Here is a 23,179-nt window from a genome sequence, read left to right on the forward strand (position 1 = left end):
TAACAGGAATGAATTGGTCAGCAGTTGCAGACACAGATATAAGTACCTATTTTGTAATTATAAATAAATCATGCCAATAGACAAATACCAACCTCCAATAGACAATACCAGCCGCTTATCCTGCTCTCAGGGTCGCGGGGATGCTGGAGCCTATCCCAGCAGTCATTGGGTGGCAGGCAGGGAGGCTGCCAGGCCATCACACACACACACATACACACACACACACACATCTATCTATATCTATCTATCTATATCTATCTATCTATCTATCTATCTATATCTATCTATATCTATCTATATCTATATATATATATATATATATATACAAGCCTGTAGAAGTGGAGGTATGCACTTGAGAGAAGTGGACTGAAAGTCAGTAGGAACTGTCATTCAAATGAATGCTTAACACTGTCAGATAAATCCAGCCATTTACTATACTGTACATTGTACAGTTGTACGTATATGTGTGCGCTCTGTCATTTCCATTTAGCTCGGGCATGTATATGTAAGTAACCTGCTAATATCTATTTTCAGCATCTCTGATATATTCTCTGCACCATTGCACTTTATAATCACTTATTTCGCCCGTATAAGTCAATCCTTGTATATATATCTTAAGATTGTAGTGTTGTTATTCTATGTTAAGTACACTGAGAGAGCCACGAAACCAAACTCAAATTCTACGTATGTGCAAACCTGCATGGCCAATAAATATGATTCTGAGGAGCAAGACAAAATACCTATGTGTGAATGAGAGGGAGGACAGTGGAATGGTGAGTATGTAAGGAGTGGAGGTGATAAAGGCATATGAGTTTAAATACTTGGGGTCGACTGTCCAAAGCAACGGGGAGTGCAGAAGAGAGGTGAAGAAGCAGGGTGGAGTGGGTGAAGAGTGTCAGGAGTGATTTGCGACAGAAGCGTACCAGCAAGAGTTAAAGGGAAGGTTTACAAGATGGTTGTGCGACCATTTATGTTATACATATGTTATATATGTTATGTATGGTTTGGAGACAGTGGCACTGATGAAAAGACAGGAGGCAGAGCTGGAGGTGGCAGAGTTGAAGATGCTAAGATTTTCATTGGGAGTGATGAAGAAGGACAGGATTAGGAATGATTATATTAGTGGGACAGCTCAGGTTGGACGGTTTGGCGACAAAGCAAGAGAGGCAAGATTGAGATGGCTTGGACATGTGTGGAGGAGAGATGCTGGGTATATTGGGAGAAGGATGCTGAATATGGAGCTGCCAGGGAAGAGGAAAAGAGGAAGGCCGAAGAGGAGGTTTATGGATGTGGTGAGGGAGGACATGTAGGTGGCTGGTGTGACAGAGGAAGATGCAGAGGCCGGGAAGAAATGGAAACGGATGATCTGCTGCGACGACCCCAAACGGAAGTAGCCGAAAGTAGTAGTAGTAGAAATATCTATCTATATCTGTATCTCTATCTATCTATCTATCTATCTATCTATCTATCTATCTATACACACACACACACACACACACACACACACACACACACACACACACACACACACACACACACACACACACACAAAATCAGGTGACAGGTGTGGGTGCAGGTCCATGAATACTGGGATGACGTCCAGCGCTTTACCTGTGCCACGTGTATAGGGTTAGTGGTTGTGTCAGGAAGGGCATCCAACATAAATTTTTGCCAAATTATGCAGTTTGACAAAACCATAACCGACTGGTCGAGATCCGGGTTAACAATGACCGCCATTGGTGCTGTGCTGTACACATTGGTGCCCTGTGAGGGCACCAATGGAAACTAAAATCCACTGTGGCAACCTCTGAGAAACAGGGAACAAGCCGAAAGAAGAAAAAGAAGATTTTTTTCTCCTCAAATCAGCTATTTACACTGAAATGAAAAATAATTCGGGTAATTTAAGGAAATGCTCTTTACATTGCAATCCATTGCAATCTTAAGAGTTCTGTGCACAAATTATTAACATATTTCAACAATAATTGATTTTGTCTTTGTGTGTGTGTGTGTGTGTGCGCGCACTTGTTATGTGTATGAAGATTAGTTATGTTTTTGAAAGAGGCACTTGTAAAGATCAACACATTGACATCAGTAAACCTCTCTTGAGTAGTATCTCTCAAAGCTGTGCTACTCACCCCATCATGGTTCAGTTGTGCGATCAGATATTTTTGTGTATGGCTGCATCTGTGTTAAAGTGTGCATGTGCATGTTTGTGTACAAGTGTGTAGAGGAAAGGAGCTATGGCCAGACAGGAATATCATGGGAAATCACTTCACATAGACCTTGGAAAGGACAAAACCTCAAACGGGGGCTCACCTTATAAACATGCGTACACTGGCATTCACATACACACACTTGTCACCGTGACACACATCGCACACCATACAGTACAATTTGTTTTTGGCAAAAAATGAATCTTGTTGAATGTTAATGCTATTATTGTTTTCTTCTCTCCTTTCCTGTCTCTGCTATCCTCCATTGTTCCAGGTGTGATTCAGAGAATCGTTACCTTGGCAACCCTCTCCGAGGAACATGCTACTGTAAGTGTCCCACTGTCACTACACCTGAGCCCCTTCGTCTTTAGGCACAACCACAGAAAGACGCACAGACACAGATTAACACACACTTGCACACGCACACAAGATTAACACACACATGCATGCACGCACAAACCCTCGCACATCATTCAAGACTTAACCCCTACATGCTTTGGGTGTTATGACATTTGACCCTGCATACAAAAACGGGGCCTAATAGGGTAAAATAATGCTTCCTTGGCTTGTAATAACTGGAAAGCTGCTGTTGGCCTCAAAAAAGTGAATTTTGCACTGGCTGAGAATAGAATGATATTTTAGTTTTATTTATTCAAAAAGGCAAGCCTTTTTCTTTTGTTTTTCTTTGACTGTGACTCAGACCTGACCTTTTCACTGCTTGTTTTGTATGGGGAAAAAGGACAGGATTTACTTAATTCCAAGACAGATAAAGAAAAGGATACAGAGACTCAGTCTGTGTTCCCTTTCCGGATGCAAACACAGAGCCTATGAATCATGCTGCTTTACAGCAAATTGCTGGGTTGGTTTACAAGGGCAGACTAAGGAGGAAGACTCTAGTCAAAGCAGATGTTTTTGTTGCCGATACACAAAAGTGAGATACATGTGCAAACACATTTACAAAAATACACAAAATCACTCGCTCATTCGCTCACAGTCCTGCCGTGATCAGTTTGGAGAATATAGCGTTCATATCATGCCCTGTCCATGTCAGTAGCTCTTCAGTTTGAGTGGACCTGTCGTGGTTTCAATGAGAGAGTTGAAAACGGCTGTAGCAATCAGAGGGGTCAGGCCAAAGCCGTGAACTGGTCACTGCAAATATGCCTTTGATAATATCCAACCACTTCAAAAATGCTGAAGAATGTGGATGAAAATGGTGTCATTGGTTCGCGTATGTTGTTGGGAAATATCCACGCTGTTTTAACTGACTGATTGAATTTGGAATCTAGTTGACAAGAAAGTATTCTAGCAAGTTGTCTCTCAAAAAGCAAACAAACAAGAAACTGTATTTTTTTTAAAGTTTTCTCTTTTTTTTTTGCCCAGCTGAGGGAATTTTATATAACAAACAGAACCAAGGCTTGAAGCTGAGATGTTAGGGTGGTGTAAATAATTGAGTCTTAAAATGTTGTAAGACCTTGATAACAGATATCTATTACTTAAACTGAGCTGACTTAGATTGAGTCTTTCTCAGTTTATTGTTGCCTTGTTGTATGAGGATGAAAATTAAGCACACCGAAGCACATCCAGTCTGAGCATGTGTTGTGTTAGGTTCGGTTGGAATACGCTGTACTTTAAATTGTGTGCTGGCATCGTGACCGAGTTGTGACGGCACTAGGTGGCACCAATGCAGTGCCCTATCCATGCCCGTTAGTAAACACAGGAGGACAGAGTGCACATGGGAGGAGAAACTATGGACACACATAAACGTACAAACATAAATGCTCCTTTATCACTATGGCCACAGGTGAAGTGGCCATATCTGATGTGTGTCTATCTGATGTGTTTGGCTACAATGCCTTCTGTCATTAATGTGCCATTATCTCTTTGTTGTCTACTGTGAGTGGCCAGCTCTGTTTGAATAAGACTGAGTCCACTCAACCACATACACATACACCGACACACACCGACATACACCGACACACATACACACACACACACACACACACACACACACACACACACACACCGACACACACACGCACACACACAGACAGTGTTAGGTAATACAAATGGTAGATTTATAGGCCATCCATTTCCTGGGTATGGAGAGAAGCAGTAATTGTGATATGGCTGAGGTCAGTATCAACCTTCAGACGTCACCGGAGGGGAGCAGCAGAAAATAAATTTGATGACGGCATTATCTGTATCTGGTAAATTGACATTCTCTATGTATTGGATGAAATATTGTCCTTGGAGGGGATTCTGACAGATTTTGGACACGTTTTGGACACCTGCTCTACCACTGTAGTTTCCCCCCATGCACAGAGCTACACACTCATAATACCTGAAAGAGACATTGACTCATCTCACATATTTTCTCCCAGAAATGACACGTTTTTTGTGTGTGAAGAATACTTCTTTAACGAGGCTGTCTGGGCGAAGTCTGCTACTCCTGGTGGGACAGAGTGGAAGAGACCGAGTGTACCTGATTTTGTACCTGTCTCTACTTGTAGGACAGAGAGAGAGAGAGAGAGAGAGAGAGAGGGAGAGTTTATATTTGTAAGGGAGAGAGTTCAAGAAATGGAAGGTAAAAGCAGGCAGGTGGGTTTTTAAACTCAGCTGATTGACAGCATGTGTCTGTAATTAGTTCCTTGATGTCAAAACAAGATGTTTTAAGACACGGGCCGGGATTAGTTGTGACATTCAGCGGTTCACCCTCGAGTGTCTCTTTGGTTAAGGTATTGGTTTTCTCTTCACCTTTGAATAGCAGTTAGCCTCTTTTCCCCAGCTTATTAACTTTCGAGCAGTTTATTGTTGGGACTCTAAAACTAAGGAAGACAGACCTGTCGCAGTTACTGCCAAAGGCTGTCACAGTTTGTATCAGCTGCTGAGAAATGGTGGCACAGAGATTCCGGAACTTCCTTACTTTTATTAATTTATCTGTTCTTTTTTTTTTAAACTTTTGAACCATATGGGAGTGGAAATATCTTGAATCTTTTTCTGGGGGAGGATTTTTCCCCTTTTTCCTCCCCAACTGTACTTGGCCAATTACCGTATTTTCTAAGCTGCCGCAGTCGCTGCTCCACCCACTTTGCCGATGCGGGGAGGGCAGCAGATGACCACATGCCTCCTCCATACATGTGGAGTCGCCAGCCACTTCTTTTCACCTAGCGCGGGGGGGGGGATCACGCTATTCCCCCCCGAACAGGCGCCCCGACTGACCAGAGGAGGTGCTAGTGCAGCAACCAGGACACGTACCCACATCCGGCTTCCCACCCACAGACATGGCCAATTGTGTCTGTAGGGACGCTCGACCAAGCCGGAGGTAACACGGGGATTTGATCCTGCGATCCCCATGTTTGTAGGCAACTGAATAGACCGCCATGCTACCTGAACGCTTATAGAATCTGACATCCACAGATCCTGACACTGCCCCCCACCCCCTTTATCTTCCCTAGTGTGCTCTCTGTGTAGGGGCACCTTGCATAAAACCTGCACTACCGTGTAAATAACTCTTACTCTGTGCATAAATTATTAAAATTATCATTTAACTTTTTGTAAATGGAGCTCATACCACCCAGTGCTGAGCACCAGGGGCTGCCACGGGGTCTCATACTCAACTCTGAACCCATGTTGATTGCGCCTCATAGCACCTTACTTTTATTTTTATTTTATTTTAGCTTATATATATATATATATATATATATAGTTTATATTTTTAACTTTTATCAACCAATCATCTTTACTATTTACTGTTAATTTTCCCCTCTTGTAACAACATACCATGATAAAGTCCCGGCACGTTCTTGCACTTGGCAATGAATCTGATTCTGATTATATTTATAACCTTGGATACAGTATCTTCAATTTAACATTTATTCCACAACATTTTGAATTACTCACATAAACTTAACGAGCCACGTTTAAGCTACAATCCTTAAGATTTACATTGACAAATTCCTATTTTTTATTGTGTGTTTGTGTGCCTTGTGAGTGTTTTTGCTGTCTTGCTGGTTGGAATAGGCTCCGGCCCGTCCTGAGACTCTTGAGTTGGGTTAAGTATGCGTAGCGTAAACAAATGGTTCCTGATAAACGTACGTACCTAATGGCAGGTTTTCCCAGCTTAATTATGGAAGATGTAAAATGGACATTGCTTTGATTAACTCTAAACACTGTTACATGATTGGTGAATTGTAGCTTTGGTATTTAATTAGTTTGCCCCAAGCCAGAGCTGAATGGCTAGTGTATATCAGCTGACATCTTTGCTGCAATCCTGTAACGGGCCGCTGTCATACTCAGTCGCAGTCGGCCACAAGGGACATCTAATTAGGGTTGGCCACCAAGTGTGTCCCACCAGCACCATTTGAGAGACCAGCAGGCAGAAACGTTACCAGCTACCACCAGTCTACAGTCATTGTGACTTGCTGCCCGCAGGCATGCTGGTAAATGATCTCAAGCTTAATGAGCATAGCTTAAATATTAACTGACAATGACAAAAACACAATGAGTGGACAATTAGTGAAAGATAAGATGGCCAAAAGAAAAGCGGACCATGATGTCATGTCAGAAGTCAGAGTTGGGGCCAGGCTAGTGGTGTGGAATGTTTCATTCAGTTAAAATAATGACTGATTGAAAGAATTTTAAACTTGGGGACATCCTGGTGGCTCAGTCAGTTTGGCATGTATCGTGTAGACTCAGGCTTGATCACATTGTTTGAGTCTTCCTGTACTGTCTTATCAAATAAAGGGTAAAAATGGCAAAGTAATTTCATAAAAAATATTATGATGATTTTTTCTGTATTTCTTATTCCTCCTGGGTTAGAGGATATATTTTGCGATTTACTACATTTTTTTTTATTTTTATTTATTTTCGGTCTGCATATGCAAAATTCATATTTTATGCATACATAAACACACAAACAAAGGAGCTCGATACTTAAATACATCAACTCTAAACGTCAGAATAACCCAAATTAAAGATTTCTGCAGGCCGAAAAAAAAAAAGGTTTAGACTGAAGTTGCAACTTATAACATGTACCCTTTTAACACATACCATGTTTGACCTCGAAAGGTAACTTCAAACAGCGAAAACAAAACAATCAACATAATAAATATAAAACAGTCAAATTTTGAATTGTGTTATTTATCTTTTATGCTCCGTCCATTGACAAAATTGTTTGAAGAGGAGCTAAATCAGGAATCAGGAATCAGGCACATTTATCTGTTATTTCATTTCATGCACTTACGTACATGAAATTAAATGAAAGTGTTTTCCCCAGCCCAGAGCAGCGCAACACAAAGACAAAAACACATATCCAAACTACAACAACACATATATCCAAACTACAAAAACACAGATATCCAACATATCCAAAAAAGAAAAGAAAAATGTCACTGTCCAAGAGAACGAATGCCAGGATGATGTTGGAACTGCCGGTCTGCATGGGCTAGCAGTTAGCTTAGCCTGCCCCGTTTCCGCATCCTGTCAGACTGCCCTTGGTGTTTCTGACACATTGGGTCCAATTAGCAAAAAACTTTATATCACAATATACTTTTAAAGATGTGCTTTTTTTCTGGTTTATCACATAAGTATTGCAGCACTCAATTTGGACCAATTATAGGCCATTGGATTTATGCGTGGCAGCTTTTTGAAAAATTTGGCCAATGAGAAACAAAATGGCATATAGATACACCGATATTCAAGAATAACTTCCTACAAATACAAGGTGGAAACCCCATACAATTGCCCCAGTGGTGAAACGGTGGTATCCACACCCTCTCAGATGTCCACAACAAGGATGGATTAAGGTCCTTGCAAGACCCGAGAGATGAATTTAATCTACCTGGGTCATCTTAATTTGTTTATTTACAGTTGCTCACTGCCATGCACACATATGGGGTTACCTATTCACCCACATATAGAAATAAAAACAGGTTTTAAACATGGCAGGGGCTTTGTGTCAAATTTGTACAGAAAAACTCCAGCAATAACAACTGAGCTGCTCATTGGCCATTGTGACTGTATGAAACATAGACCTTAAAAGCTATGAAAAGAACATAGACTGGAGGAGAGTTTGGAATAATATCCCATTCGCGTCATGTAATTATAACCATCAGTTGCTAAATTGTAAAGTAAATAATGGGCTTTATGTATTTCCAAGAAAACGTTGCCAACTTAAATTGGCTCCAAGCCCTGTATGTTTACTTTGTCCACATAATGAGATAGGCACATACACACACATGTTGTGGGGATGTCCAGGGTGGTTAATATCTTCCGGATACAGGTAGCAAGAGCTTCATCAGATATAACGGATGTAACTATACCCTGCCTTCCAAACATTATGTTATTGAAGGATGATTCTTCTCTTGCTTTGTCAAGCTGTCAAAAAACAAAAAACAAAAACATTGTTCTGCGGAATAACAGCAGCAAAAAAAATGGTAGTAATGAGATGGATATATCCCCATGATCTAAATACATGCCATTGGCTTTCGTCGTTTTACAATGCTCTTCATTGTAGAACTATCAATAGGAAGGCTACGGGGTATGAAGGCTGAGGCAACAGACTTTTGACTTCTTAGCTTTGATATAATTTCTGTGGCTTCCAGCATAATCTATTATCTGTTGTTATTCCAAGAAAATTAATTCAGACGCTCTTTCAATTTCTACATCATTTATCATGAGTTTCCCATTTGAGTTAGTTAAATGATTCCCAAAGATTATAAATTTAGTTTTACTTAAATCCAGTGTTAGTTTATTAGAATTAAACCAACACTTCAGCATTCTCAATTCTTTTTCCACTGTGTCGAAAGGTTTTCCCCAATTCTTACCAGAACAAAGTAAATTGTATCATCTGCAAATAAAATAGTTTTCAATATTTTGGAAACTTCACATATATATTAAATTGCATATCATATCACATATTGCACTTAACCATTGCACTTTATCACCTCTTATTTCACCTGTATAAGTCAATCCTTGTGTATATATATATATATCTGAAAATTGCTGTGTTGTAGTGTTGTTATTCTATGTTAAGTACACTGAGAGAGCCACAAAACCAGAGTCAAATTCCATGTATGTATGTACAAACCTACATGGCCAATAAGCATGATTCTGATTCTGATATACATAAATTGAAGAGCTATAGAACAATAGCCTTGAGTAAGTGAATGCCAGCCTCATTATCCACAGTCACACTGCAGTGATCAGTCATCAAAACAGTCTCTTGCCTGGAGCCCCTCACTAGACCACGATCTGACATCAGTCCCAGAGGCCTCAATATTCTCTGACAGGCATTATTTCTGGACGCCACCAGGGAGACTCAATTGCTCCTCTTATGCCAAAGCCTCTGATGTGTCCTGATAGTTTTCCTTGACGTGATACTTTCCTTGATACAGTACATGATACTCCGATTGTGAGTACATTTTACATGGAATTAACAATTTACCTCAAATAAATGATTCATACACAATATCCAGCACTAATAATGTCCATCTTTTTATATAAAAAGGGAAAACGTCATGATATCACAAAGTTATCTTCTTCTTCTTTCGGCTTATTCCCTGTTTCTCAGAGGTCGCCACAGTGGATTTTATAGTTTCCATTAGTACCCTGTTAGGGCACAGCACCAATGGCGGCCGTTTTTAACCCGGGCCTCGATCGTTCACGTACGGAGCTTCGACCAATCTGATATGGTCTTGTCAATCCGCATAATGCTTTGGCAAAATGTTATATCGGATGCCCTTCCTGACACAACTACTAACCCTGTGGACGGGGGCACAGGTAAAATGCTGGATGCCATCCCAGTATTCACGGACTTGCGCCTATGCCTGTCGCCAGCGATGTTTACTCCCACTGCTGCCACCATAGAAAAGTTATGATGGTCTCTAAATTATGATAGAAGTACAGGATTTGGATGAAGTAAAAGCCAGTCTCATCTGAGTTGATGCAGTATATGACCTCTGTTCCGCTTCAACACAGAATCTGTGTTTTACCTGCTTATTCCCTTAGTTGGATATCTATTTCTATAGTGCTGCCACGCTGCGTTATCTAGCCTGTGCTCTTTCACGCAGGTGTTGCAAATGGGAAATAATGAGTTGTTAACAACCATTAAATGAAACCTCAGCAAGGGGTTCTGACAACATGACATTTGCAGGTGTATTCACGCCCATGTTTTGAATTTTTCCACTGGAAGTAGCTTGTTGGAATATCAGATTATTTTCTGTGTGAGGGTTTTCTCCTCTGCCTTTTCATTCCCCTGGAGCCTTTTATTTCATACTGACTGAATCAACTTAAGCATAAAGGTAATATGATCACCCATCTGTGAACTTTCTATCTCATTTTTGCAGGGGATTGTTAACACTCTTTGTGCTACCTTTACATAATACATCCCCAGTGAGAAGTTACACACGCATGCGGATAATTGGGATTGCCTAAGAAAAATTGCTGCCGGTTTTGTTGGACGGGAGCTGTAATTAAGTGAGATGAACTCTTAAACTGGCCTGATAATGTGTTTCTAAGAGCCATGAAATCAGACATATTGGAACACACACACATACAAGCGCTTGAGCAGTTTGTTATTTGGGTTAAAGAAAAAGTTTTGTATTAATAACTTCCAGTGTTAGATGAGCTCTCTTTGTGGGCATGTTGTCATGGGGCACACGCCCGTAAACTGCAGGGTATCCTTCACATGCACAAACACACACACACACACACATGAACATACTGTATACACTTTCCCCGTCCACTTAACAGAGATATAAAGAAACAAAACACTAAGAAGTTGCACTGAAGACCCTTATGGGATAAACAACTCGACAGTAAGGCTGCCTAGGAGGGAGGAAGGGAGAGGAGGGGGCTTAAAAAATGTTTTCTTTGATCCGATGATATCTGCTATTTAGGCTAACTTGCCATGAAGGCTGAACAAAACAGGGGTGTTTGTCAAACACATGTGGCTTTCATCTCGGTGACACCTCGGGATTGCCACCACTAAAAGGAAGGTGATACTAAATACTGATCTCCCTCCACTCTCTTTTTTCTTATTTTCACTCATTTTCTCTTTGCAGTTCAAATCCCAAATTGTTTTTCGATTTCTCAAGCTGCAACTGCAAACCTGTCACTAATGGTGTAAGGGGTTAGGCTACGGGTATCAGGTTTACATTTGTGTGAAATGCTACAACTAAATGGAAGATAACAGTTTACATTACTGAACACAACCTAGTTCTATTTTTTTATTCATCCATCCATTATCCAAGCCGCTTATCCCAATTGGGGTCACAGAATTCTGGAGCCTATCCCAGCAGTCATTGGGCAGCAGGCGGTCAGACACCCTGGACAGGTCGCCACGCCATCATAGGGCAGACACACACACATTCACGCCTTCGGACAATTTAGTATGGCCGATTCACCTGACCTACATGTCTTTGGACTGTGGGAGGAAACCGGAGCACCCGGAGGATACCCACGCAGACAAGGGGAGAACATGCCAACTCCACACAGAGGATGACCTGGGATGCTCCCAAGGTTGTACAATCCCAGGGTTCGAACCCAGGACCTTCTATCTGTGAGGCAACCACGCTAACCACTGCGCCACCGTGCCGCCCATTCTTTTTTTATTTTTTAATTTGTATACTTTGTACTTGGCGGAACCCTACCTGATACAGTCGCATACATTCACACCAAAACTCACCAGTGCACCTACAACCTTGTCCTGTTGAGTGCTAGGTTCCTCCACCGTAGCAACTGGATTCGAGTGAAATTGCTGTGTATGATGTGCGAGTTCCATGTCCTGATTGGTTGTTCTGTGTAAATTATACAATCAAATCCAAAGATTCTGGAAAGTAAATCACTTCAATTCACTCAGTGTAGGGTAATCCAAGAAATGGATTATGTAGCTATCGATAATTTTCTGAACTACATGGAAATACCCCAAAGTAAGAATCATTGCCTTTTTGTAATTGATTGCAATGTCAAGGAAACCTCCCCATCTCTGAAAACGGCAATAAATAAATAAAATCATGATTATTAAAGATTTATTAACCTATTAGTCAAGAAAACAAACATGTTGCTCGAAGTGTTTGTTCAGTTTGAAACTTTAAATAAACTTTATTTGTTATTTTATAGCATCAAAAACAGGTTTTTTTGTTGTTGTTGTTTTTTTTCACCCCCCCCTTTTTTTTCTGCCCTATTGTACTTGGCCAATTACCCTACTCTTCCGAGCCGTCTCAGTTGCTACTCCACCCCCTCTGCCGATCCAGGGAGGGCTGAGTACCACGTCTCCTCCAAGACATGTGGAGTCACCAGCCGCTTCTTTCCACCTGACAGTGAGGAGTCTCGCCAGGGGGATGTAGCGTGTGGGAGGATCACGCTATTTCCCCCAGTTCCCCCTCCCCTCTGAACAGGCGCCCAGACCGACAAGAGGAGGTGCTAGTATAGCGACCAGGACACATACCCACATCCGGCTTCCCACCCGCAGACACGGCCAATTGTGCCTGTAGAGACACCCACCCAAGCCAGAGGTAACACGGGGACCTGAACCGGAGATCCCCGTGTTGGTAGGCAATGGAAAAGACCGCTACACTACCTGGACGCCCCCCTTAATATTTTCCTGCAAACAAAGAGTGCACAAGTCGTTGTTGTAATTGTGTTAAGAGTACATAACAGGAAATGCATGTCACTTTCTGTTTGCATAAACCTCCTAATGTGATGCCCTTTAAGCACAAAACAGTTCCTAGTAAACCTCTCCACACACAAACCCGTTTTTTGTGCGTGCATACACACACACACACACACACACACACACACACACACACACACACACACACACACACACACACACACACACACACACACACACACACACACACACACACACACACAAACTCGGCTTACCCTGAAAGACAAATGCTAACTAAAAAAGACACTCAGATTCTCTCTCTGTGTCTTTCTCTTAGGCACATACATACACATACACATACACACATACATACGTGCATACATTAAAAAAAAAGGGGCGGCACAGTGGGCCAGTGGTTAGCGCTGTCGCCTCCCAGCAAGAAGGTCCTGGGTTCAAAACCCGGGGTTGTCCAACCTTGGAGGTTATCCCAGGTTGTCCTGTGTGTGGCGTTTGCATGTTCTCCCCGTGTCTGTGGTGGGTTTTCTCCGGGTGCTCCGGTTTCCCCCACTATGAAAAAGACATGGATGTTTGGATTAATACTCCTGTCTGTGCCCCTGACTGAGGCATGGCAAGACGAACTGGAGTTGGTCCCCGGGCGCTGCACAGCAGCTGTCCACTGCTCCTAACTACACAGCTAGGATGGGTTAAATGCAGAGAAAGAACTGCCCCATGGGGATTAATAAATACATACATACATAGATACATACATACACAAACACACAGACTTGCATGTACTGTATCACTCCCATCCACTCATCCCTCCCTCTCACTCTCTTTCTCTCTCGCCTTTTTTATTCCCCAGTGCTCCCACCCTCTCTCTGTTCCCCAGGGAACACAGTCAGACAAGGTGACCCTCGTGTGTCTCCTCCTGTCTGTCCAGATATTGAATGACCGTAGATACATGGCCCGTTGTGTAGCTGACACAAAGCTGCTCCCTGCATCTCACTGGGAGCTGTTCTCAGATGATTTGGTCTCTTGGAGAACATCATTATTTACACACTCACTCTCAAGTTCGGTTGATTGATTAGCAACTATGCCTGTGTGCCCCGTGTGCATGTGTGTATCTCAGTGTCAGTGTGTGTGTGTGTGTGTGTGTGTGTGTGTGTGTGTGTGTGTGTGTGTGTGTGTGTGTGTGTGTGTGTGTGTGTGTGTGTGTGTGCGATTTACACATTTTTTGAGAATGACTGAGGTCCCATCTCACACATTTTTGTGACTGATTGAGATCTTAGACCAAACCTCCACCACTGTAACATTACACTTTTAATTGAATATCGACTCGGTCAACAATCCATACATTCCTCCCTCCATCAATCTGCTTTTGAAAGCGGCGTCAATACAGAAAAAAGGGAATATGGACTTTATTTCAAATGTCAGTCTTTGTTGGAAAACTGCCGGTTGCCTTGACATCAGAACAAGTTATTACAAAGTACAATTCTCTTTCAGAACATTTTTTTATACACAATCTCACTTTGATAGGCTGTAATTGATTTTGATGGCTAGGGTTTGAATAACAGTCTGTTTTTTGTTGTTTTTTTTTTAAGATCGGTTATAGCCTTTATCCTTTGGTGCATCTCCAGTTTTATTTATCTTTTTTCTTCCTTCCTCTCCTACGCTCCCTCTTTTCTCTCTACCTATATTTCTTCTTCTGTCTTGTTTCCTTGTTGCCTAGACAACCTGTTGATTGATTACCAGTTCACCTTCAGTCTTCTTCAGGAGGATGACCAATACTATACAGCCATCAACTTCATGGCTACACCTGAACAGGTAAGTCACATTCTCTCTCTCTCTCTCTCTCTCTCTCTCTCTCTCTCTCTCTCTCTCTCTCTCTCTCTCTCTCTCTCTCTCTCTCTCTCTCTCTCCTCTCTCTCTCTCTCTCTCTCTCTCTCTCTCTCTCTCTCTCTCTCTCTCTCTCTCTCTCTCTCTCTCTCTCTCTCTCTCTCAAACTCTCTCTCTCTCTTGCTCTCTCTCTCAGTCTGTACAATGTGATGTTGAACTGTCGTTTACCAGGACGGTCAAGGCCAGGATAAGAGTAGATTTTAATTATTACAAAGCAATGAAGGATCTGGACAAATTCACAACCATCTGGTTGTTATAAAGGGGTGCTGTTTTCAACTATAGAGGATGAGCTCATTTTTGCTGCAGAGCTCAAATAAAGGGGGTCTTACCTGTTTTTTTTTAATGTTTTTAGTTGTTGTTGAATTATTATTTTTGGGATTGTTAAAAGATGCATGTTGAGTGTTTGTTTGTAATTTGACAAAAATTGTTTATATTGTTAAAAAGATTTCAAGTCTGTTTTTTAAATAGACTTGTTTTAAAACTTAAATTATCCCTCTCTCTCTCTCTCTCTCTCTCTCTCTCTCTCTCTCTCTCTCTCTCTCTCTCTCTCATACACACACACACATACACACACAAATGTGCATTTGTAAATGCAGATTCAGCAAGAGAGAATAGTTGTTTGGTTCAACCTGCCATCACAAATATATAAAAGAGGATGATGAAAATAATGTATGAATATGCAACCTTCATATTCATCTGATTTAAGATGATGAGGTTTTGCCAATCCTAAAAGCTCATCAACTGAAGACTCAGAACACTGTGTCATTCACATTCGAAGTTGATGCAGAACTTTCACACTCTAAATTATGGTGCCATGCTATTTTGAATCTTCTGGCAAAAATTAATTGATGGCAGTAAGTCTTCATTTCAAGGTTCTTATTGCAATCTGACCTGTTATTCCTTCTCAGTGATATCTGTATCTAACACTTAAGTCATCATGGTATGCTATCTTTCTATTATAGTCAGGTCAAAATGCGCTATGTGTCTGCACACATCAGTGTAACCTTTTTTAGCATTATTTTGCTGCAGTCACCACTTGTAATGTAATTGCTGACCTTTGCTTGTGTTCCTTGCTTTTGCAGGCCAACAAGAATCTTGACATGTCCATTAATGCCTCCAACAACTTCAACCTGAATGTCACTTGGTCTTTGAGCTCAACAGGTAGACAGCATATTAAGTATCTACCAATACATTATTAGAAAATGGAAACACAATTGGGTCTTCTTGTACAGTGGATCCCTCATTTCAGTTATTTACAGTTTTGGCTATATAGAGTTAAATACATAACCAAATTTAATTTTCTGACTACTCAGGGGAAGGTGAATGGCCTCGTTTAAACAATAGAACCCACTTTCTGTTTTCATAATATTCAACATGTTATTGTTGATACAGGAGAAAAGAAGCTGTGATCTCAAGAGTAAGTGAAACTCATTTCATGCAAAACACGTTAAAGACTGTAGTACTCTGTTAACACAGTATATACACTGATGAGCCAAAACATTATGACCACTCATGGGTGAACTGAATAATGTTGATGATCTCCAAACAAGGGCACATGTCAGTGTCTGGGTAGATTAGATTGTAAGTGAACAATTAGTTCTCGAAGCCAATGTGTTGATGCAGGAGAAATGGGCAACAGCAAAGACCTGAGCCACTTTGTCAAAGGCCAAATTGTTATGGCCAGACGACTGGGTCAGAGCATCTCTGAAATGGCAAGGCTTGTGGGGTGTTCCCGGTCATCAGTGGTGATGAGTGAGGACAATGAAGGCTATCCTGTCTGGTCCACACCGACAGAAGTTCTACTGTGGCACAAGTCACAGAAAATTTTAATGATGGTTATAGGAGGAATGTGTCACAACATACAGTGCATTGCACCCTGCTGCTGTGTAGCTGCACACCATTTAGAGTACCCATGATGACCCCTGTCTCCCATCGAAAGCACCTACAATGGGCACGCAAACATTGGAGCTGGACTTTGGAGCAATGGAAGAAGGTGGCCTGGTCTGATGAGTCATGCTTTCTTTTAGATTATCTGGATGGCCATGTACATGTGCGCCATTAACTGGAGAAGGGATGGCACCAGTATGCACTGTGGGAAGACAACAAGCCAGTGGAGGGACCATGATAGCTCTGGGCAATGCTCTGCTGGGAAACCCAGGGTCCAGCCATTCATGTGGATGTAAATTTGACACGTGCCACCTAGCTAAACGTTGTTGCAGACCAGGTACTCTCCTTCATGGCAATGGTATTCCCTGATGGCAGTGGCCTCTTTCAGCAGGATAATGCACCCTGCCACAGTGTACACATGGTTCAGGAATGGTTTGAGGAACATGATGAAGTGTTCAAGGTGTTGCCCTGGCCTCCAAATTCCCTAGATCTCAATCCGATTGAACGTCTGTGGGATGTGCTAGACTGACAAGACCGATCCACGCTGGCTCCACCTCACAATTTACAGGACTTGAAGGATCTGCTGCTAATGTTTTGGTCATAAGACACCTTCAGGGGTCTTGTAGAGTCCATGCCTTGGCAACCAAACGCATATTAGGCAGGTGGTCATAATGTTTTGGCTCTCCAGTGTACACATTCAGCCGTGCCAGCTAACTAGCTATTTTTCACAACACACTAAGTAGCTTTGCTTTGTGGCCAAGTGCTCTTTGGTTAAATGGTGAGAATCTTTTACTTAATTCCAGGTGATTTTTTTTTTTTTAATAAAATGCATATGAAGCTATTTTGGATCCAGCAGTAGGGCATTTTAAAAAAGGTTTTTGGGTGATTTTAATTAAGATAAGAGGCACAGTGCTTTCACACTCACAGTGTCTTGGGCCCCAGAGCTTCTTCAGTTTGGCTTCATATGAGAAGGAATGCAAGTGTGTGTCTGTGTGTAGTTGTGTGTATTTGTGTGAGTTGGTGTGTGATACAATTGCATTGAGGCCATTGCAGTGTTTTATATCACTGATAAACTGGATGGTGGTAATATTTTATCCTAACTGAAAAAACTAGTTAATATAGCACTGCTGATAAGGCATTGAAAGATGCCTGAATGTGGACGACTTCAGCATTGACAAAAACTTACAAGCGTGGTTAGAGTCACTGGGTAGGGACAAGAAAATACTAGAGCTTGATGCGGCTTACCAGAAAAACACATTTTAAATTTCAATTCTAATTTTCCTTACTGGGGCCCTCCTCACACTATGGGGTTAAAAATGGTGTCTCAGCTAATAAGCAGTTATAATACTTCCTTATTGAAATCACAAGACACTGATATCCACAAGCCAGCTCATTCATTTTTGGCTTATGTTGATGTTTGGTTCCATACCCTTTAAAAATTGTGTAAGGAAATGTAATGTCATATTAAAGAGAAACAATAACAATTTTCAACATGATCTCTGTGCACATTTTGTAGGGATAAAACTATTAGCAGCCATAATACTGAGCAGTCTTCTGTGTCTCTGAAACACCACCAAAATTATACTGCAAAGTGTCCCCTTGTGACATCACTGGTGGACAGTTCGTGAATCACCATCTTTATGCATTTGGTGGAATTTACTACAACAACTGCAGATAAGATAAGATAGATAGATAAGATACTTTATTGTCATTGTGCACACACAACAAAATTTAGTTTGGTGACTCTCAGACCAGCAACACAAGACAAGGTAAATGATTAAAAATAAAAGATAAAAACAAGAACAAACAACATTTAGTATAAATAAGTGAGGAAGTATAAATAAGTGAGGTAGCAAAAATGATAATGAGACAATAAAAGCTAGCTGCGGCTTTTAAAGTTCAAAATAGTGCATGGGATTATTGCACATAGTTGTCCATATTGCAGCAGCTTTAGTACAAGTTAGTCCTCAGCAGCTATAGGCAGGTCTGTGTATGTGTATGTGTGTGTGTGTGTGGGGGGGGGGCTACAGCTCTGGGGAAGAAGCTGTTCCTTTTGGGTTTTGATGGTGCGGTATCTTTTCCCTGGTGGCAGGGGAACAAACAAACAGTGATCTGGGTGTGTTGTATCTTTGCTGATGTGTATGTGCCAATGTTGTTCGAATTTTCTTATACAACGTAGCCTATGTCAGCACAGCCCACCAAAGGTTGCGGCAAACCAGGAAATAAGCGTAGTTTTCACATTCATGGACTGTCCATCAACAATGTTAATGGCAGACAAATTTTCTGTATAATTTCAACGGCATTTCAGAGACACACAGAAGATTGCTCAGTATTATAGCTGCTAATGGAGCAACATCCCTACAACATATGTAGAGACAATTTTGAAAATCACGTTTGTCTCCTTTTTTTTTTGGCGACAGGCATGTGTGCAAGTCCATGAATACTGGGATGACATCCAGCACTTTACCTGCGCCCCTGTCCATAGGGTTAGTGGTTGTGTCAGGAATGGCATCCAACGTAGAATTTTGCCAAATCAGTATGAGGCTTGATGGGACCATGCTGGATTAGTCGAGGCCCGGGTTAACAACAACCGCCATTGGTGTTGTGCCCTCACAGGGTACTGATGGAAACTATAAAATCCGCTGTGGTGACCCATGAAAAACAGGGAATAAGCTGAAAGAAGAAGATATTTATTTCCTTTTAAAGTCCAACTCAAAGTCTGACACGATGCCACTTTAAACTCTTGACACTTTAAGGGGCCTCTCACTTGTTATGTTCTCTTCTTAGACTGCTTTTATTTTTCATTGCCTTATATGCATGTCTCATACATACAAGGGAACAAATCATGTTTCACATGGACCTCAGTGCCACATAAAAACAAATAACACAATAGATATTAAAAACAAAAAGTGCATTAAAAACAAAAATTATTTCGCAGACCTAAACATCACAAGCACACCTGACACAGACAGTGAGTAATCAGAATCAGAATCAGAATACTTTATTCATCCCCGAGGGGAAATTGGGTAAGAAGGTAAAAAAACAAGTCATTTTATGGAGGTCTAAGTGTTCAGGCTGTTGAAGAACCTCACAGCCTGAGGAATGAAACTGTTGCATAGTCTGGTGGAGGCAGCACGGATGCTCCGGTACCTCCTGCCAGAGGGTAGGAGGGTGAAGTGGATGTGGGATGGGTGGGTGGGATTCTTCACGATGCTAAGAGCCTTCCGGGTGCACCGTGCATCATAGATGGCCCGGATGGATGGAAGAGCAGTTCCTATGATCTTTCCAGCTGTCTTCACTATCCGCTGTAGAGATTTGCAGTCGGAGGCCTTGCAGTTCCTATGCCAAACAGTGATACAGCTGGTCAGAATGCTCTCTGTGGTGCTTCTGTTGAATGTGATGAGGATGGGTGGGGGGAGACTCACCTTCTTCAGATGCTGCAGGAAGTGAAGATGCTGCTGGGCCTTCTTGGAGAGCACAGTGACATGTAAGGACCAGATAGAGGTCCTTTGTGATGTGAACTCCCAGGAACTTAACACTGCTGACTTTCTCCACGTCCATACCATTGATGGTCAGAGGGGTATGATGGGCGCTGGTCTTCCTAAAGTCAATAATGACCTCCTTATTTTTTCCTGTAGTTAGGGAGAGGTTGTTGCTTTTGCACCTCACCACCAGTTGATCTACCTCCGCTCTGTATGATGATTCATCATTGTCGCTGATGAGACCTACCACTGTGGTATCATCAACAAACTTTATAATGAGGTTGGAGGTGGATGACGCTGTGCAGTCGTGAGTCAGCAGGGTGACCAAGAGTGGACTGAGCACACAGCCTTGTGGAGTGCTGGTGCTCAGTGTGATGGTCCTGGAGGTGATCTTGCCAATTTGCACTGACTCTGGCCTCCCTTTGAGGAAGTCCAGCCCCCAGTTGCAGAGGGAAGGTGTTAAGGCCCAGCTGGCTCAGCTTTTCGATCAGGTGTTGTTGTAAGATTGTGTTAAAAGCTGAGCTGAAGTCAATGAACAACATCCTCACATAGCTGTTCTTTCTCTCCAGGTGGGACAGGGCTGGATGAAGAGCAAAGATTATGGCATCTTCTGTGGAGCGGTTAGCGCAGTATGCAAACTAGGTAGGGTCCAGAGTGGAGGGGAGGCTGGACTTGATGTGCTTCATGACCAGCCTCTTAAAGCACTTAGTAATTGTGGCAGAACACAAGGGACTTCTTTGGCACTGGTATGATCATTGTAGACTTGAAACAGGTGGGGATGACTGCCTGGGACAGCGAGATGTTGAAGATGTCAGCAAAGACATCTGCCAGCTGTTCAGCACAGTCTCTGATGGCTCGTCCTGGGATTCTGTCTGGACCCGCAGCTTTTTGTGAGTTGACTCTGGAGAGGGTCTTTCTCTCACCATATACGGTCAACTGCAGAACCTGGTCATCAATCAGGGATGTAGTCTTCACCACCAGCACATTGTTCAGTCTTTCATATCATGTGTAGAAGTCATCTGGGAGGGTGGAGGCACCACCACAGGTCTGAGGAAGAGGCTTGTAGCCAGTGAAGGTCTGGATGCCCTTCCACAAGCGCAGAAGTGCCATGCGTCTCTGCTGTCAGTGAAGTGGCGGTTGATTCTCTGTGCATCTTGTCTTTTGCCTCCCTGATGCCACACGACAGGTTGGCCCTGTCATGTGGCATTAGTGTGGCATCATGTTCTGTTTTATTCTGATCTATTTTGTCTTGTTGGTTTTTTTCTTTTGTTCTGCTTTCCTCTTATTCTATTCTATTCTTTTCTATTCTATTCTATCCACCACTCCATCTTTCCCTCCTATATAGCTGGGACCATCTCAGGTGAGGAAATGCCCATCTTGGCGAGGAACAACATCAAGGAGCACAGAGACAGTTTCTCCTGCGAGAAGTTCAACTTCAGGCTTCACCACAACATCACCTTCTATGTTTACATCTCGAACTTCAGCTGGCCCATCAAGATCCAGGTAGGTGGCCAGGGAAGACAAGGAGAGAGGGATGTAAGGGCCTTTGTGTTTCTGATGTGTTGGCCAGCTTTCAGTTAATTTGTTCTATGATCAATTCACCCAGAAGTATGTAAGAGCAGTTGGGTTGACTTGCCCTTTGCAGTGTCATGCATCAACACACACACAACCCTCACTATTTCTTCTCTCACTCTGTCTCATTAGTATTTCTACACACACTCTTTCCCTCTCATGCTGTCTTTTGTTTTAATACTTTGTTTTTCACATTTCAATGCAGGTAGAAGGGGAAATTATTTACAGGGGCCATAATCCATAAATTGTGTCATCTTGTCACACATTCTACTGTTTTTACTTTGCACAACAGCTTTTGTGTGAATTTATTTTATTGATAAGAATGGTTCATGCTGTGAAATTCAATAATAGTTCCTGCATATGGTACTTACTGATGCGCAGTCAGGTTGTCACATCTGGTGTAAACATAGTTTACTGGCATGATAAAAAACTTCACCTCTTTTTTGGTAAACTCATTTATCAAGGCTCACGTGTTGTCTGCATGTTGTCATATGTTATGAGCTTCATACAATTAAATTGTACATTTTGATGTAAGAATGGGTGGCATGGTGGCTCAGTGGTTAGCGCGGTCGCCTCATAGCAAGAAGGTCCTGGGGGTCATCCCAGATTATTCTCTGTGTGGAGCTTGCATGTTCTCCCCATGTCTGCGACGGGTTTCCTCCGGGTGCTCCGATTTTCTTCCCATGGTCTTTGGACTGTGGAAAGAAAAAGGTCAGGTGAATTGGCCTTACTAAATTGTCCCTAGGTGTGAATGTGTGTGTGTGTGTGTGGGGGGGGGGGGGCTTGTGTTGGACTGGCGGCCTGTACAGGGTGTCTCCCCACCTGCCGCTCAGTGACTGCTGGGATAGGCTCCAGCATCCTGCAACCCTGAGCAGGATAAGCGGCTTTGATAATGGATGCAGAAGAATAATGGATGGATGGATATAAGAATGTATTCCTACATGTAACTAGTTTTTTTTTTTAGATTAGAAAGTTGAAATACAAGAACACATACCTGATGTGATAAAGTATTCTCATATAAAACGCCAATAAAATCACAATCCCAATCCTAATCCCAATAAAATAAATTCTCATTTAAATCTTATCTTTCTGGTTAAACAGAATGGAATAAGAGGAATATTCTGCGTCATCATTACATATCCTGATGTCAGAAACAATCTCCACAAAATACAAGGCCCCGGCAGGACACTCAACATAAAGCATTTCAAAAAATGTTTGACAAATCTTCTATCACATTTAATGATCTGTGAGTTTGCCAATGTCTCTCCATCAATTATGCAGGACCGCATTAAATCTGCAGACGGCTGCCACACACGCCGAAATATTCATGCTTGGGCCTTATGATCCATTAAATTGAAGTAGACTTTTTTTCGGTGATATTTTAAGATGACTGTCACTCAGGGCATTGGGGGTGTTGTGATGGATGGGGCAGCGAAGTGACAGGATGGAGAAATTAGGGGAGAGTGAAAACAGACAGGTTGGTTAACTGATTTCGAACCAACAGTATAGTCAAAATA

The 23,179-nt window shown here is 42.1% G+C and overlaps 1 protein-coding gene across 1 annotated transcript in view; it reads left to right on the forward strand.

The window, feature by feature from the left end:
• atrnl1a (attractin-like 1a) overlaps positions 1 to 23,179 on the forward strand; it is a 436,027-nt gene that overhangs the window by 198,101 nt on the left and 214,747 nt on the right. Inside the window, exons 22-25 of the mRNA XM_056291780.1 lie at positions 2,488 to 2,540; positions 14,555 to 14,649; positions 15,804 to 15,882; positions 21,436 to 21,593. Of these exons, the coding sequence (XP_056147755.1) occupies positions 2,488 to 2,540; positions 14,555 to 14,649; positions 15,804 to 15,882; positions 21,436 to 21,593 (385 nt within the window). The remainder of the gene's footprint in view (positions 1 to 2,487; positions 2,541 to 14,554; positions 14,650 to 15,803; positions 15,883 to 21,435; positions 21,594 to 23,179) is intronic.

This window comes from Lampris incognitus, chromosome 13 (genome assembly GCF_029633865.1).
Source record: "Lampris incognitus isolate fLamInc1 chromosome 13, fLamInc1.hap2, whole genome shotgun sequence".
Lineage (NCBI taxonomy): Eukaryota > Metazoa > Chordata > Actinopteri > Lampriformes > Lampridae > Lampris > Lampris incognitus.